Source organism: Canis lupus, chromosome 11, assembly GCF_048164855.1.
Source record: "Canis lupus baileyi chromosome 11, mCanLup2.hap1, whole genome shotgun sequence".
Taxonomy (NCBI): Eukaryota; Metazoa; Chordata; class Mammalia; order Carnivora; family Canidae; genus Canis; species Canis lupus.
In genome coordinates this window covers 25,105,019-25,121,560 of record NC_132848.1, presented here as the reverse complement: position 1 = coordinate 25,121,560, position 16,542 = coordinate 25,105,019, and the positions used below count along the sequence as shown (strand labels likewise).

Genomic DNA, 16,542 nt, shown 5'->3' with positions numbered 1-16,542 from the left:
GCCCAGAGGCTCTGGACACGCCCCAGTCTGACCACCCCAAACTCTTCCTCAGCGCACTCAGAACTCGTGTGTCACCAGCAAGCCCGAGTCCTTCCTCCACCTCATCCTAGAACATCCCCTGCACCTTCCTGCGCTAAAACCTGGCTCTCCGCGAAGACGCTGCTTCCCTGCAGCCCCTCAAATGCAGGTGCTTTCTTTCCCACCCATCATGCCCCTGGGCCTGGAGGGAGCCCCCCTCTTCAAAACCTTCTTCCACCACCCTTCCCATTCGTGCAGTTACCTGTAACCCCAATTCCTTACGATTCAGGCTCCTGGCTCACAGCTGTAGGCAACTGCGGTGACCAAACAGGAGACCCCAATTCCCTGACCCTGTGCCCCCCAATGTCCCGTCCTCTGCCCCCGTTCAGGTCCATTCCAACACACCCCTCCACCAACCTTGTCATGTCCAGTAACCACAACCCCTGCAAAACCCGGATGGTAGACACTCCTTCTGACCCCTGCCTCTTCTTTCCCAGCTGACTTCCCTGGTGCCCCGGCCCCAACAACCCACAACCACTGGGTCTCCCAGCACCTCACCCTCTCACCCTCCTCCTTACCTGACAGGTCCCCAGCGCTGATCACTTCCAACCGTCTGCTGACCCCGCACTCAGCCCAGGCAGCTGACCGTAGCTGGAGACAACAACTAACCATGCCGAGCTCACCTGAAGCTCACCACCGCTGCCCCCGGAGGCCCCACTTCCCTCTGACTTAGCCTTCCACCTTCCCCCGTGCTGCACACAGACGTCAATGCCATGCAGGGGCAGAGGTGGCGAGGCGGCCAGCGTGGGCTCTGGAGGCTGAGCCCCCACGCCAGCAGCCTACCTGTGTGGGCCTGGGATCCATGTGCAGTGTTCACTACAAATCTCTTCCTTTGTTTCCTTGAAACGTTAAACGAGCATTTCTACTCTTATAGAAGTACTAACGTGATCCTCACACGTGCCCCTCCCAGTTCGGGGCACTATTTGCCTCACTTAGCCAGCTCCCCCTCCATACCTCGCGGCCCACAGGAGTCGCTTCCACGCGGACAAGCTAATGTGCATCCCTCCGCACTCATGTAAGCAATCCCACATGTAGATGTCTGTCCACACTGAGGGAGGGCAGAGGCCTCTGCTTGCTTTACGTGGGCTTTTCTGCAACGTGCTTTCCTCCTCAGCCTCCCAGGCCCCATGCAGAGCTCCTGGGCCATGTTTTCAATGGCCACCCGCTATTCCAGGGTATGAATGAACAGTACTTTGCTCAACCACTGCCCCCTTGACAGGCTCTCACGCTGCTTCCACTTTTTGTCACGGCCAGCAGGCCACTTTACCTCTAAACCTTTGTTCCCACATGTGTAAGATGAGTCTCAATGACAATACTGACCTCAGGAGGTCGCTGGGGAAATGGAGCATGATAACACGCAGGAGGCACTCAGCACGGTTTCTGGCGCCATGGTCAGCCCTCGGCTGTCAGGTCTTATCTTTAGCATTTCCCGTCTCCCTGACTCTACAAGATAGCTCACATTAGCCCCCACTCAAGATAGACAAGCAGGCTCTAAGAGTTACAGAGACTTTGTCAACGTCCCACAGCTCCAAGCAGCGGGGCCAGGGTGTGAGCTGGGCCTCTCTGCTCCACGGCGGCCAGGGAGAAGGTAAGGCCCAGAGCTCTCCTGCTTCTACCTGCTGCACCTGCCCCAGCGGCTCACATGGTGCCCAGCAGGTGGCAAACGCTTCATCAATATTGGTTAAGCACAAGATCCAAAGACCTAGTTTAATACCCGTTTTTCCACTACAACAGGATCTCTCCCATAATGTCATTAATAAGTGAAACACTCAGCCCAAACAAGACAAGTCCACACACAGGCAGAAACCCCTAGCTGGGCCCTGGCGCCCCTCAGTCTGAAACACACAAGGATGGCTGCCCAGTCTGCACACAGACTTACAGAATTTCGTAATTGCCGAGAACTTCCTTCGGGGGTGACTTGTTCCATTTACAGTCCGGAATCTCGCCATTAGGAACGGCAATATTGAGGGTGTCGTTGATCAGGTTATACTTAAGGATTCGGTCGTTGGCAGTGCTGGAGGTAAGAGATGGGGACGCGTTCACCTACGAGAGGAAAAGGAACCACGTTCTTCACTTGGATCACAGATTCCCATGGCACGAACACACATGCTGCAGAGGGAAATGCCAGCTACCACATGTTTTAGGTCCAGCTGTCATTTCATACTGTTCATATCTAATATCCTCAGGTGCTTTGTATAGGAAGCGTTTTAGGATCTGCTTCCATTAGCTATTGGATGAAATATAAATAATACTGAAAACAGTTGGGATTATGACCTACAAATCACTCATCACATAAATAAAAATGTTAAGTGAACACAGATCATAAACATAACCGTAGTGTCTACCTACCTGTGTGATGAGCTCTGAACCAAGTACTGTGAGCTGCCCCGCTTGGGATGCTGAGGTGGCTCAGAGGTTGAGCATCTGCCTTCTGCTCAGGGCATGATCCCAGAGTCCCGGGAGGGACTGCAGGGAGCCTGCTTCTCCCTCTGCCTGTGTCTCTGCCTCTCTCTGTGTGTCTCTCATGAATACATACATAAAATCTTTTTTTTTTGTAAGTTTTTACTTATTTATTCATGAGACACACAGAGAGAGAGACAGGCAGAGACACAGGCAGAGGGAGAAGCAGGCTCCATGCAGGGAGCCCAATGTGGGACTTGATCCCAGGACTCCAGGATTCACACCCTGAGCCAAAGGCAGATGCTTAACCACTGAGCAACCCAGGCATCCACATACATAAAATCTTTTAAAAAAAGAAGGAAGGAGGAAAGAAGAAAGGGAAGGAAAGGGAAGGAAAGGGGAAAGGGGAAAGGGGAAAGGAAAGGAGGAAAGGAAAGCTGCCCTGCAGAGCTTTGCTAGGACCAGTGAACCAAATAGCATTGAGTTGAAGTAAAAAGTAATGCCCCCCCCCTTTAAGTCATCTCTATACCCAACATGGGGCTCAAACTCATGACCTGAAGATCAAGAGTTGGATGTTTTAATTTTTTTTTATTTTTATTTATTTATGATAGTCACAGAGAGAGAGAGAGAGAGAGAGGCAGAGACACAGGCAGAGGGAGAAGCAGGCTCCATGCACCGGGAGCCCGATGTGGGATTCAATTCTGGGTCTCCAGGATCGCGCCCTGGGCCAAAGGCAGGCGCCAAACCACTGCGCCACCCAGAGATCCCAAGAGTTGGATGTTTTACAGACTGAGCCAGCAGGGCATCCCCAGTGGGCCCTTTCTGGTGATGAGAGTAATACTTCACCAACAAAGCAATATTCTGACAAATGAGGAACCCATCTGGTAGACAGAAAGTTAGTCCCATGAAGCTAAGCAATGTCAAAGATGGGCAGGTTAAAATGCAACTATTCACCATCTGTGAAGTCCCAATGGCCCTCAGTCATCGCCTGTTTACTCCTACTTTAGTTTTTTAAAGATTATTTGAGACAGAGAGAGAGCAAGCGAGAGAGGCCAAGCATGGGGAGTGGTAGAGGGAGAGGGAGAAATGGGTTCCCTGCTGACCAAGGAGCCCGATGCGGGGCTTGATCCCAGGACCCCAGGATCATGACCCGAGCCAAAGACAGACGTTTAACTGACTGAGCCACCCAGGCGCCCCATGTTTACTCCTACTTTAGACACAGTTGTGACCTTGGTTAGCCATTTCCTTGGGCCATGTGAGACTGGAGGCAGCAAGTGGGCAAGGTGTTCAGGTTTCTCCCAAACCCCGTGCTGCTAGCGAGGTATCTAACGTATGCAGTGAAAGAGGCCATGTGATCCCTGGGGGCCCTTGGAATGATATCAGTGTTTCATGATGCCGTAATTATTTTAAATACACTAAAACTACAATCTGTTATTATGCTAAAAGTAATATTTGCAATTAAGATCCTAGCTCATCAAGGAAAACTTGCCTTCCATTCAAGTTACTTTTTTTTTTCTTTAAAGATTTTAATAATTAAGAGAGAGAGAGAGAGAGAGGGAGAAGCAGACACTCCACTTAGCAGGGAGCCTGATGCAGGGCTCGATCCCAGGACCCCGGGATCATGGCCTGAGCCAAAGGCAAACACTTAACTGACTGATCCACCCAGGCGCCCCTGAGTTACTCTGTTTAAAATGGAAAAAAACATTCTGTAGCTCCAAGGACAGTACACAGGACTTCTAAAATGGAAAAACAACATAAATATTTTATACATGCATCTGTAGATCTCTGTATACATCTATGTATATCTCTGTGTGCACTCACACACACACACACACACACACACGCATGTGTGCACACCCTTTTGGCAGTATAATAAGTAACCTGGAAAACACTGTTCTGGAACAGTTTGCTCTCTGATAACTTGGCTCTCCCAGCAGCTTCCTGTAAGGGCTTCCACTGAATTTCCCTCTCACTACAATTTCCCTTTGGGACTCAGCTTTCCTGGCTCAAAACAGGACTGAGCTAAAGAGCTTGAGCCGTGTGCCTCCGCTGATGCTCAGAGGCACACACAGGGAGACAGACCAACGGGCCAACAGAACGTGTCCAACCCCACGTCCCCTGAGGCCCAAGCTCCTCTCTCTGGCTGCAAAGCAAAGCAGGGCAACCCAACAAGTCAGGCTCAATATCCGGGCCTCAGGCAAGTAGGCCAGTGCCGCCTGGTGTAAGCGTCACCCAGGCCTGTCACCAGAGGAAGGCTGTGCACACTAGGACCGCCCCCGCTACATCCCATCTAAGCCTTGAAACAGGCAGATAAATCCACTCCCACACTATGCCTTGGTCAGAAGAGAATACTGCTTATCCCTGGATAGCATGCTACCGCTGCCCACAGGCTTCGGGGTCTGGACGCTCCTTTCCTGAACGGGAGCCATGTTCCCATGAGGACAGGGCAGGGCCTCCAGGGCACAGATGCATCCAGAAGAGGGAAGTGGCTGTGTGGGCTGGGCTCAGAGGGGAGACATTGGGGGCGTGCTCACTGGTCACCCCCAGCAAGCCTGTCGCTCCTGACCAACTGTCCCCGTACACCCCCTCTGCCCCGGCCCTGTCACCCGACCCCACGGGCTGCTGCAGTGCAGTTACCTCGATCAGCCAGGGCTTCAGCTTGTCGTCGATGATGATATCGTACCCATAGCACTCGAAGCAGTGTTTGTCGTTGTTCATCACCGGCTGCAAGAGAGTAACCCGCCAGGGGCTTGTACAGCCGGCCTCGGGGAGGGCCCAGCTGACACCACCGCCCACCATGGAGGCCTGCCTGGCCGTGCTGGGCCTCCCTGCCTGGGCTCAGACACAGAAACGTCCCTTAGCCTCCGAGGGGACCCCATGAGGCAATCAATCCCCAGTGTCTCCGGGCCTTCCTCATCAGAGACCTGATCACAGCAACAGCGTCTCTGTCCGCATGGGGCTGTCTTCAGAGTGGACAAAAGTCCCACTCCACACCCGGCACAGAGTTAAGGCCTGTACAGCTGTGTCACAGACACTGTCCGCCAGGCTGCTGGGCCCTTCTTGGGGATGCGGGCTGCTAGGTCATGAACCTCTGTTCTGTGACAAGAGTTGATCCACTTATTAATGTTTCTGGATTTTCTTTTTAATTTTCAATTCCACTTCATAAACTATTCTCTAGGGGCATTAAAAAAACCCTGCTAGCCAGGGTTTCACTTACAATTCAGATTCCCAGGCCCTGCCCAGGCTGCCTCATTCAAAACCTATGAGAAGGCCCCAGCAAGCAGCCCTGTCCCACGTGCCCTGGGGACCCATGTGCACCCCACAGCGAGCGAAGCACACACACGAGAGTGAGGCCTTCTTATACACTAGTGGGTGTGTGCACGCTACTTCAAACATGGATTTAGAACCAAAACTCCAGGGCAGCCTGGGTGGCTTAGTGGTTTAGCACTGCCTTCAGCCCAGGAGATCCTGGAGACCCAGGATCAAGTCCCACATCAGGCTCCCTGCATGGAGCCTGCTTCTCCCTCTGCCTGTGTCTCTGCCCCTTTCTCTATCCTGTGTCTCTCATGAATACATAAATAAATCCTAAAAAAAAAAAAAAATTAGAACCCAAACTCCAAACTCCTGTGGGGAGATGGGCCAGTCCAATCTCACGCACTGGAGGGAAACCAGGCTGGGGGTAGGGGTGGGGGGAGGGACTTTTTTTCCCAGGGGAGTCAATAGAACAGCACCTCCCCAGAAAGCCTGGGGCCCAAGCCCGGGCCACTGCCCATACCACCATTCCAGCAGCCTCTGCAGGACAGGAAGCTGCTAATTCTCCAACTGCCCCCCCCGCCCACCGTCTCCCGATTTCAGAGACAGCCTCCAAGGCGCAGAGAGGCTGGGCATACACTCTCCACGGGACGTGCAGCCTACTCCGAGTGCCAGGCCGAGTGCCCTCAGGTCCCATGGCCAGTGGGCCAGTCTGCTGGGAGCCCCCTGGCAGGCCCGGGCCCCTGTGCTGGTCCCTGTACTTCCTCACTCCAGGGCTGAGCCTCCATGCTGCTCATGAGTCACGGGGTGATGCGCATCTGGGAGCCTACGTGGGAAGCTCTGAACATAGCAGCCCACATGCTGGTGGTCGGTGTTTATTCCTTTCCTTTCCTTTCCCTCAAAAATAGATGCACACCTGCTTTGGAACAGTAAAACGAAACAAACAAAAACCACAAACCAGCCAACAAACAGCAGACTTGAGGCAACAAGCAGAGAGGTGGCTTTCTGCAGCCTGTGTGTCCGTGACATCACAGACAGGGAGGCCTAAACATGGGGAGGCCACCGCGAGGCCATCTCTGACCATCAGCTTACTGCAAAGTATGCCCCCTCGATCCAGTGGCACAGAAGAGCTGCTGGTGACGTCAGCAGGACCTGTCTGGGCACCTGGCGTGCCCTGGGCAGCACATAGCCAGAAGTTGGCCCCTCCGCCTCACCACAACTGCCTCGGCCTCTGGCAAACATGTGGATATGAGGAAGGTGAGCCCATGAAGACAAGCATTTTTGGCAAAAGAACAAGCGTCCCCCACTGGTCACTCAGTGGCTCTCTGCTCCCAGGCCCCAGCCCCACCCCTCACCCCGGCACTCACCGCCACAGCCTTCAGCGACTGCACGATGATCCAGTGGATCTCGTCAAACAGCTTGCTGGTCACCTCCTTGCCTCTGGTGCTCTCCAGGTAGAGCCGCAGGTTGCTCACGGTCCACTTGCCTCCATGGATGTGGTTGTAGTCTTCCTGGTGACGGCAGAGGGCACAGGCCCCCAGGCAATGCACCCTGAGGAATCTAGCACTTGCTCTCTCACCCTAGAACATGTGCGGGGTGCCCCTGCCCTGTGGGGATCTGGATCCCCCATAAGGCACGTTCGAAAATACTCACCTCTATAGTACACTCACAATTAGTAATTCATGCCCTGCAGTGGCCCCAAGTCCCCCCACTTTAAGCCCAAGACACTCTTCTGGCAGAGACCCTCTCTGGGGGCTACCCTTGGCTAACAGGAGCAGCCCAGTCCAACGTTATCCCTACCCTGGCAGCCGGCCACCTGCAACAGGCTAATACTGGGGTATCTCGGTCCCTGGTGGCTCCATCCCAGGTGGTTCTACAGACCACCCAGCTCCAGGTACCCCGCCACCACTGCATCCCAGTTTGACTCTCCCTCTGCCCTATCTAGACCCCCCGCCCATCCCCACGGTCCCCAGCAGACCCCCTGCACACTCATCTCTGCCTCCGAGTCTGCTTCCAGAGGGGCCACATGCTGGCACCAGGCATTGTGGTCCAAGAACACCACACATGTAACTCCTCACTACGCCTCGTCTGCGGTAAGAGCCTCAGGCTCAGATGGGTTACAGGATGTGCCTGAGCTTCCACCTGGGCTGCGAGGAGCTGGCACCCAAGCCCGGCTTTCTCACCCTCATCCATAGCTCTTTCTATACCTCTGACCCTGAACATTGACTCTCTACCCAATGCTCTCTTTTGAAGCCAAGAAGCTAGAAAATCCTCAAGTACATCAGGACGTTATGAGGCCAGGTTTCGTTTTCTTAAGTATAAAGCTGAGAAGTGAGAATGAAAATCAAACCAGTCTAAGAAAGGACAAATATTGCTGACTCAAACCAAACTTTTTTTTTTTCATATTAATAGAATTAACCACAGTTTAATTAACCACAGTTTGAAAAAGATACCTTTTGAGGTTAGAGACAAATTTACACATCAGTTTCACTAAAATACCTTATAAGATGAGGGACCCAAGCATGCTCACCTCAGACAGACTCTCAATAACTCAGCCTTTGTATCCCTAAAAACAGGGACTCTGAGAAGTTACAGGGAGACCAGGCTGCTGCCCACTGATACCTTTCTTTTCCCTGTTACAGAGTCTCTTCACTCTCAAGAAAAGTTCACTTAAAAAAAGTTATAAATGTATAAAGTATCCATGGCAAAACGCTGCCTTCCACATGCATTGGTATAAAGAGCAGGAAGTATCACCTACTTTTTGGACTGTAGGAACATTATTTAATCAGATTTATTTCAGAACACTTTACCAAGGCAATTTGCAAACACTGCCCGTGTAGGATGCACTCCTCCTCTTTCCATCCCTTTATCAATCTGCCTCCCAGTGGGCCCCCCTCCCACATGCCTGCACTCCCACTGCAGCCCCTGGAGGCCTCCCTCATCATCAGTCCTTCGCTACTGGTCCCTGAGCTGCCTGAGGGCGGGGATGCCCCTTCACCATCTCTGTCCCAGGCGCCAGGCTGTGCCCTGGGCCCAGGGACTCTCGGTAGATGCACCCGACGACAGACTGCTTTAACATTTCAGGGCCCAGTATAACATCTGTCCCTCATGCATTTCTAAACGAGAGCCATGCCAGGCTTCTATTTGAGACTGAAATGTAGGTTTCTCAGAGTAAGCACTTTCTCATGTTAACAAGCGAAGCATTTACAAATAGAACCCAGAGAGAAAGCACAGAGGCTTCTGGTGCATTGCAGAGATGCCACGCCAAAAGTCCTGCCTTCTGCTTTCTCCTTCTATGGATTAAAAAAAAACCCAAAAAAACAAAAACGGTTTCTGTTTCTTATAGATGAAATAGTGACTCAGCTGACTGGTGTCCTGAGAAGGCCCATCGAGTAGAGCCCTCCCGATTGCAGTGTGGCTCCCAGCCCCCAGCGGCCTGGCAGGCCGACATGCTCCGCACTGTCCTAAGGACACCAAGTGGTCTCAGGTCAGCATGGCCATTTCCCAGCCCATCGCCAGACCTCACTAATTGTGCTACTTGGCGACGAAGTGCCTGATGTCATGGCTCAGCTTTCTCCGACTGACATAAGTTTTGTGCTGCATCCCATGAGGGCTCATTCTCCTGATTATTATGAATAAGGTTCTGGCCAAGCCATCCTTGATCCTCTAACCTTGAACATGTAACAGCGAGGCTCGCCAGTTTGCTGAGCGAAACCTGCTGGGTGGTGAACCAGGGTCGGCCTCACACAGAGGACTGTCAAGGCCCTCAGTAAGTGGAAGCCCTTGTCATTTCATGACCAGCCAGGTAATACCAGGGTTCCTGTTTGCAGACGAGGTGGCTCAGGGAGGTCAGAGTGACCAGCCCGAGTCACACAAAGGGTAAGTGATGGACGGAGGTTGGAGCTCAGGCTGGTCTGACCAAACCCCTCAGTAGGCTGCTCAGAAAAAGCTTGTTTTCTATCAACACTGACCCTCTTTCCACTCAAATTACATTAAAAAAAATACCCAAAGCTTCCAATCAAGCAAGATCCAAACGGAAGAATCTCTCATAAAGAAATGAGACTTTCTGAACATTCTTGTAAGGACGACAGTAAAGCCCCAAAGCCCACACAGAACCTTCGATGTCCTGTGTCTTGGCCCTCGGTGGCCTCCCCAGCTACTTCTCACCCCACCACCTTCACTCTGGCAGCTCCGGCCACCCTGCCCTTCTCACAGTTCCTGTAGTGCTCTTTCCTGCCATGGAACCCTGGCACACGCTGCACTCTCTGCTAGAACGCTCCTTCCGTACCTGGGTAATCCCTGCTCACATCTGACATCTCAGCTCAAGCACAACTTCTGCACAGAAGGCTTCTCCAGCCACCTGGACTAGGGACTCCTTCATCCCATGCTCTTCTAGATCTGCACTCCTTAGCTTCAGAGCATGCACCTCAGTTTGAGATGACACATTCCTCAGCACGGGACCAACCCAGACAAGACAGGTGCTCAGTTATGAGTCTTTGAGGCATGAATGGCCAAGGATGCGCCCTCTCATGGGTTCTTCCACCACTTCCATGAGGGGGTGACATTATCACCTTTTACAAATGAGAAATCGAGGCTCGGAGAGTCATATTAAAACTCGCTCAAGGTCACGGAACTAGAAAGGCAGGGCTTGAACCTGGGGCTTTCTTTCTGCACGAGCCACCCCACCCGAGGCTGGCTCAGCTGATGCGCTGGGACAGCCACACTGGATACTTAGGCCTCCCCACTCCTCCTGAGTGCCAGGGCATCTCGAATTCTGCTCCTTTCGCGCCCCTCCCCGCCGCAAATAGAAACCCACAAAATCGCTCCATTTCCTTCAGCCCAAGTGAAAGGATGCGCTCACCCCATGTTTCTGAATGGCGACGTTGGTAAGGTGAACAAACATGTTGTCCAGCTCACTGGTGCTTGGGGTGTACTTCACTGTGCAGAAACGGCAAAATCCAAGTTTATACCTATGTGGGAAGTTAGATTACTTCAACACTCTGAGGAGAAGCACAAATAAAATATAACACACTCTGTCGGGGGGGCACCTGGGAGGCTCAGTCAGTTAAGCGTCTGCCTTCGGCTCAGGTCATGGTCTCAGGGTCCTGGGATCCAGCCCCATGTCAGGCTCCCTGCTCAGTGGGGTTCTGCTTCCCTCTCCCTCCACCCCTCACCCTGCTTGTACACTCTCTAATAAACGGAATCTTAAAAAACATATATGTATATATGTAACACTTTGTTCCCTTAAAACCCATTTTTGGTTTTTAAGCCTTTAAAAGAGCTGCTTTTTCACTTATGTTTCTTTTTTTTAGAACAGGCATACTGACACATAATCCACATGCCGCAGAACCTCCACATAAAGTGTACAGCTCAGGGGCTCTTGGCTTACTCAGAGGTGCGCGACCACCGCCGCACTCCATCTCCTGGGTTCGTCACCACAGAGAAACCCTGTGACGGTTAGCAGTCACTCCCCGAGCCAGGGCTGGGCAAACGCTAATCTACTTTCCATCTCTGAAGAGCTGTCTATTCTGGGTGTGTCAAAGCACGAGACAAGACTCCAGTGGTTCTTACATGTAACAGCGCAGCGGGCGGTAGGTTGACACCAGAACATACAAGCGCAGGTCAAACTTCCTCCCACCGATTAGCAACGGGTTGTTAATGTAGAGAGAGATCACGTAGGCTTCCTTAGTAGACTGAGTCACAAACCTAAACGCATCAGAGAAAGTCAAAATTAGATGGCAAAGACCCAAGGTTGGTAATCAGCTCTCTGCCTCTCATTGAGAGGCTGATGTGTGGGGGATAAAATGGAGCTTAGGTGGCATCCACTCTGTGCCCCTGCCCCAGAGGACAGTGCCAGCAGTGCCTGGGAACCCACCAGGGGGTCGGCAGTGTGCACTCAGACTTAAATGCTCTGCACAAGAAGGTGACTCTGCCCCTCCTGGGAACCCCGACTGAGCCACCAGCCCTCCGGGAGAGAATCACACTCCAACATCTCTGAGCAGTTCAGGGCCCTCAGAGACAGGGTGAGCCCCAGACAAAACCCCCTGGCCTGGTATCTAACCTCAGTTCCAAGGAGTCCTCAAACCCTGGGCAGAGACCTGACCTGAGACTGCCGAGAGCAATCCCTGCTATGGATCGCACACACTCCGTGCGTTTCACACAGATTCACCTGTTCCCTCCCCATCTTGCCCCGATGAGGTGCTACTGGCGCCCCTCATTTACCCAGATGAAGCATGTAAGAGTCTACAGAAACAAAATGTACTCAGCAAGTATAGACAGGGATTTGAACACACATACCCTGGGCCCAGATCTTTTTTTTTTTTTTTTTTTATCTATTCATGAAAGACACACAAAGAGAGAGGCAGAGACACAGGCAGAAGGAGAAGCAGGCTCCAGGCAGGAAGCCTGATGTGGGACTCGATCCCGGGTCTCCAGGATCATGTCCTGGGCTGAAGGCAGGTGCAAAACCACTGAGCCACCCAGGGATCCCCCCCTGGGCCCAGATCTTAAGCAGGTGCTTCACTGCCTCAGAAATACCAGGACTGAGTGGATCTCACAGTAACTTTCAGAAACAAAGAGCCGCTCGCAAGGGTCCCTGCTCCTGGGACCATATGCTGGTTGATATACCACTTCCTTTTGCAACTGGCCTCAGGTGGGATCCTACAATCAGTCACAGGACTGCAACCACAGAACCTTGCCCTGGCGCAATGTGGCAAATGCCATACGCCTACAAAAGCAAGAGAGGAGAAGATGGGGATCCCTAGGTGGCTCAGCGGTTTAGCACTTGCCTTTGGCCCAGGGTGTGATCCTGCAGTCCCAGGATGGAGTCCCCGTATCTAGTCTCATACCGGGCTCCCTTCATGGAGCCTGCTTCTCCCTCTGCCTGTGTCTCTGCCTCTCTTTCTCTCTCTGTGTGTGTCTCTCATGAATAAATAAATAAAATCTGGGGCAGCCTGGGTGGCTCAGTGGTTTAGCGCCTGCCCTTGGCCCAGGGCGTGATCCTGGAGACCTGGGATTGAGTCCCACGTTGGGCTCCCTGCATGGAGCCTGCTTCTCCCTCTGCCTGTGTCTCTGCCTCTCTCTATGTCTCTCATGAATAAATAAATAAAATCTTAAAAACAAAAACAAAAACAATAACAAGCGAGGGCCCCTAGCTCCCGGCCAAGACTGACAGGTGGCCTGGAACTCCTAACTGAGAAGCCCACAGGATGGGCGGGCCCTGCACTCACGAAGACGTTTTGCTGTCACGGGACCACTTTTTGATCTGTGAGAGCTTGTTGATCAGAAAGATGCCCTTCCCCTGGGCTTTGCCACAAGGTTTCATGATCCAGGTGCTGGAGGGGCTTTTCCTGAACTCCTCCACGAACAGGTTGTAGTCGGCGGGCAGCATGTAGGTGACTGGAACAAAGTCTGAAAGGTGAAATAGAGGAGACAGCAGTGGGTGAGCCAAGCCAATGTGGCCAGACAGGAAAACACTGCCACTGCCTTTTCTGGAGCTGCTTCACAACCCTCCGCCCCAAGCCAGCATGAGAATAAGCCCCTCTGCCATTCAATTCCTATCCGATAAACCTATCACCTGTTTTCTAAGTGCTTTGCAAACCTTTAATCCCCACAGCACCCTGTGGACTAAGGTCCTGTTATCATTCCCATTTATCAGATGACAAACCTGAGGCCCAGAGAGATTGGCTATATAATTTTCCCAGGTATACAAAGGGACTCTGAACCCACCCAACAGTCCAGCTTTTACCACCAGACTGCAAGAGGGACAAGCTTCTCCCTGGAACTGCCAGATGCAGTAATGCGGCCGCCTTATAAAATGCAGCCTGCAGCTCAGGACGGGACTCTCCCCATCTGCGCACTGAAGATGTTCTCCTGCACATGCACCATGTGCCCAAGGTGCTCCTAGAAACTCAGATCCAAACGTGAGCCCCCGCCTGGCCCATTCTGGAGACACATGGAATGAAAGAAGTGCCCAGCCCAGCTGGCACAAGCTCGTCACCATCTCAGTACCTGGTTTCGCTAGAGGATTTAGGGATTGATTTAAAACGTGGGGCTGGGGGTGGGGGCGCGGCAGAAAAAAGAAAACAAAAAAAACGTGGGGCCAGCAAGAAAGGCACAAACCCAGATAGAGGTATTTCCCATTTTCGTCTTTTTCTGCTAGAGGACTCCCCTCCTTTTCCAGCTCCTTCCTATATCTTTTAATATTCTTCACCATCAGATCCTTCCGGGTCAGTTCATAGTGGTTCGGAAAATGGTTGACTATTTGATCATCTGAGAGCCGATAGCCAGTTTCAACACTAAAAACGTTTCGGATGGTTTGCACACTCATCCTAAAAGAGAAGCATAGAAGAGGCATGCAGGGTAGAGCTCAGAGCAGGTCCACATGGTGGCAGTTCCCGTGAAAGCTCATGACCAGAGACGCTTACCCGTTCCCCCACCCCCGGCCCCCCAGGCCAGGAGACTCCCTGGCCCACTGCGGCACAGCACAGTGTCCAGTCACCGGAACTGTTGGAGGCATGGGCTGTTCTGAGTGTACACTGGAGGGCTTCACTCCCCAGCAGAGTAGATGCTTGATAAATCCTTATCGATTAATGATACCACTGATTGCAGATAACAAGCTAATGAAAGAGCCTCCTCCAGTCTCTGAAATCAGGAAAATCATTTACGCAATATTTTCACCCAAAGTCAAGGACAGGGACCACTTTAAATAAGAATCACAGAGTGATTTAAGGGCCCTGGGTCAGTACTTCATATTCTAGCAGAGACCTCTGATGGCCCCACACTCTAGTGTAATGAGAGGGTTGAAAGAGAAAGGGATTCTTTCTAATCCTCTAAGAAAGCCAGTCTCCCTGCCACACCCCTCTGCCCTCCTAGCCCCACAGAGAAGCAGGGAGGGGGCAGGAAGGACTGGGACTGGCACTCACAAGGGAGCTACAGGCGAGGCAGGCCGTCTGTGGCTTCTAGCTCCTGGCCCAGCCTCACTCCACCCCAGGCACCAACCTACAGAGGGCCTCAAGCACCCAAGGATTTCTTTTGACTCTACAGTCATTAGAATAATGGGAGTTTTAGGAGCCCCTTGGGTGGTCAGCCTTCAGCTCTGGTCATGATCCCAGAGTCCTGGGATAGAGCCCCACATCTGCATCAGCTCCCTGCTCAGCAGGGAGTCTGCTCCTCCCTCTGCCCCTCACCCCACTTGTGTTCTCTTGTTGTCTTTCAAGTAAATAAATAATATATTTTAAAAAAAGAAGAAGAAGAAGAATGGGAGTTTTATTTTTATTTTTTTAAATATTTTATTTATTTATTCATGAGACACACACACAGAGAGAGAGGCAGAGATACAGCCAGAAGGAGAAGCAGGCTCCATGCAGGGAGCCCAATGTGGGACTCGATCCCGGGTCTCCAGGATCACACCCTAGGCTGCAGGCGGCGCCTGCTGTGCCACCAGGGCTGCCCAGAATGGGAGTTTTAAAACTTTTTATCATGGAATAGCTGAACCATATACAAAAGCAGAGAGAAAAGCCCATTACGAAAGAGAGCCCCGTTACAGGCTTCAGTGGCTATGGCCATGCAGCCAGACGTGTTTGGTTGGACCCCACCCATGCCTCACAGCATTGGCTTATTTGGAAGCAATTTCCTGATACAGCGTTCCATCCAAAGGATTCCCGTAAGAATCTCTAATAGTTAAGGATTCTTTATTATATTATACGATATCCTACTTTAGACCGTTAGCACAACTTAATAAAAAGCAGTAATTTCTGAGTATCATCAGATGTCAATCAGTGTTCACATTTCCCAAGTTGTCTGACATTTTTTACAGCTTGTAAACAAACAAGGGCCAGGCCTTCTGATGAGTTGCCCTCTCTCCCATGGTTCTTTATATTCTCCCTCCTTTTTTTCTATGCTATGTCTGTTGAAGACCCTGGGTCGGGGAGTCCCGGTGGCACAGCGGTTTAGCGCTGCCTGCAGCCCAGGGCGTGATCCTGGAGAGCCCGGATTGAGTCCCACATCAGGCTCCCTGCATGGAGCCTGCTTCTCCCTCTGCCAGTGTCTCTGCCTCTCTCTCTCTAGCTGTGTCTCTATGAATAAATAAATAAAATCTTAAAAAAAAAAAAATGAAGACCCTGGGTCACCCATCCTCCAAGGGCCTCCAGGGGTCCTCCTAGGGGTCCTCCCAGGTTCCTTACTTAGTGTAGCCTCACTGGTACCCCTCCACCTACATCCTGCCTATAAATCAGCAGTCAGACTGCAAGGCCTGAGGAGCTGCAGGTCAATTTGGGGGCATATCTCCATTTAGACCAGCCACACTTACGTGCTCATCAGCCCTGTGGTTAGTGGCTCCCATACCGGGCAGGCCTAGACCCTTATGTCATTAAGGGAGGCAAACAGGTGTCTTCTATGCTTTCGTTTCTCCTTCAAGTACTGGCAGGAAAATTTCCACAAGGAGAAATTTTCTTTCATCATCAACTTGAACACCCAAAACATAGTTCATACAGGAGAGACTAACAAAATGCTTAATTCTTTCCCTTTATTGGTTTTCAAAATAATGAGCTCGTTTCCTACCATCCTGAGGTATGTGACAACATATATTCTGGGTCTCTATTACTGCAGAGCAAACTGCCCAGTGTTAGCAACTCAGGACAACAACCATTGCATCACATATCATGGTTTTGTGGATCAAGATTTGGGGCAGGGCTCAGCTGAGCATGCTTCTGCTCCATGTGGCACCCACTGAGGTCACTCAGTGGTATTCAGGCCGTGGCTAATCTAATCTGGAGGGTCCAAGACGGGTTTGTTCCTATGTCTGGCACCTTG

The 16,542-nt window shown here is 51.8% G+C and overlaps 1 protein-coding gene across 12 annotated transcripts in view; it reads right to left on the bottom strand.

Annotated features, from left to right (window-relative positions):
- The window catches only part of TTLL1 (TTL family tubulin polyglutamylase complex subunit L1), a 46,511-nt gene that overhangs the window by 17,245 nt on the left and 12,724 nt on the right, over positions 1–16,542 (bottom strand). For all 12 annotated transcript variants that reach the window (XM_072843639.1, XM_072843640.1, XM_072843641.1 and 9 more), the window contains 7 exons: positions 13,852–14,060; positions 12,960–13,140; positions 11,302–11,436; positions 10,592–10,700; positions 7,098–7,241; positions 5,116–5,202; positions 1,958–2,121 (listed from right to left, as the gene is read on the bottom strand). In XM_072843639.1, coding sequence (XP_072699740.1) covers positions 1,958–2,121; positions 5,116–5,202; positions 7,098–7,241; positions 10,592–10,700; positions 11,302–11,436; positions 12,960–13,140; positions 13,852–14,060 — 1,029 coding nt within the window. The remainder of the gene's footprint in view (positions 1–1,957; positions 2,122–5,115; positions 5,203–7,097; positions 7,242–10,591; positions 10,701–11,301; positions 11,437–12,959; positions 13,141–13,851; positions 14,061–16,542) is intronic.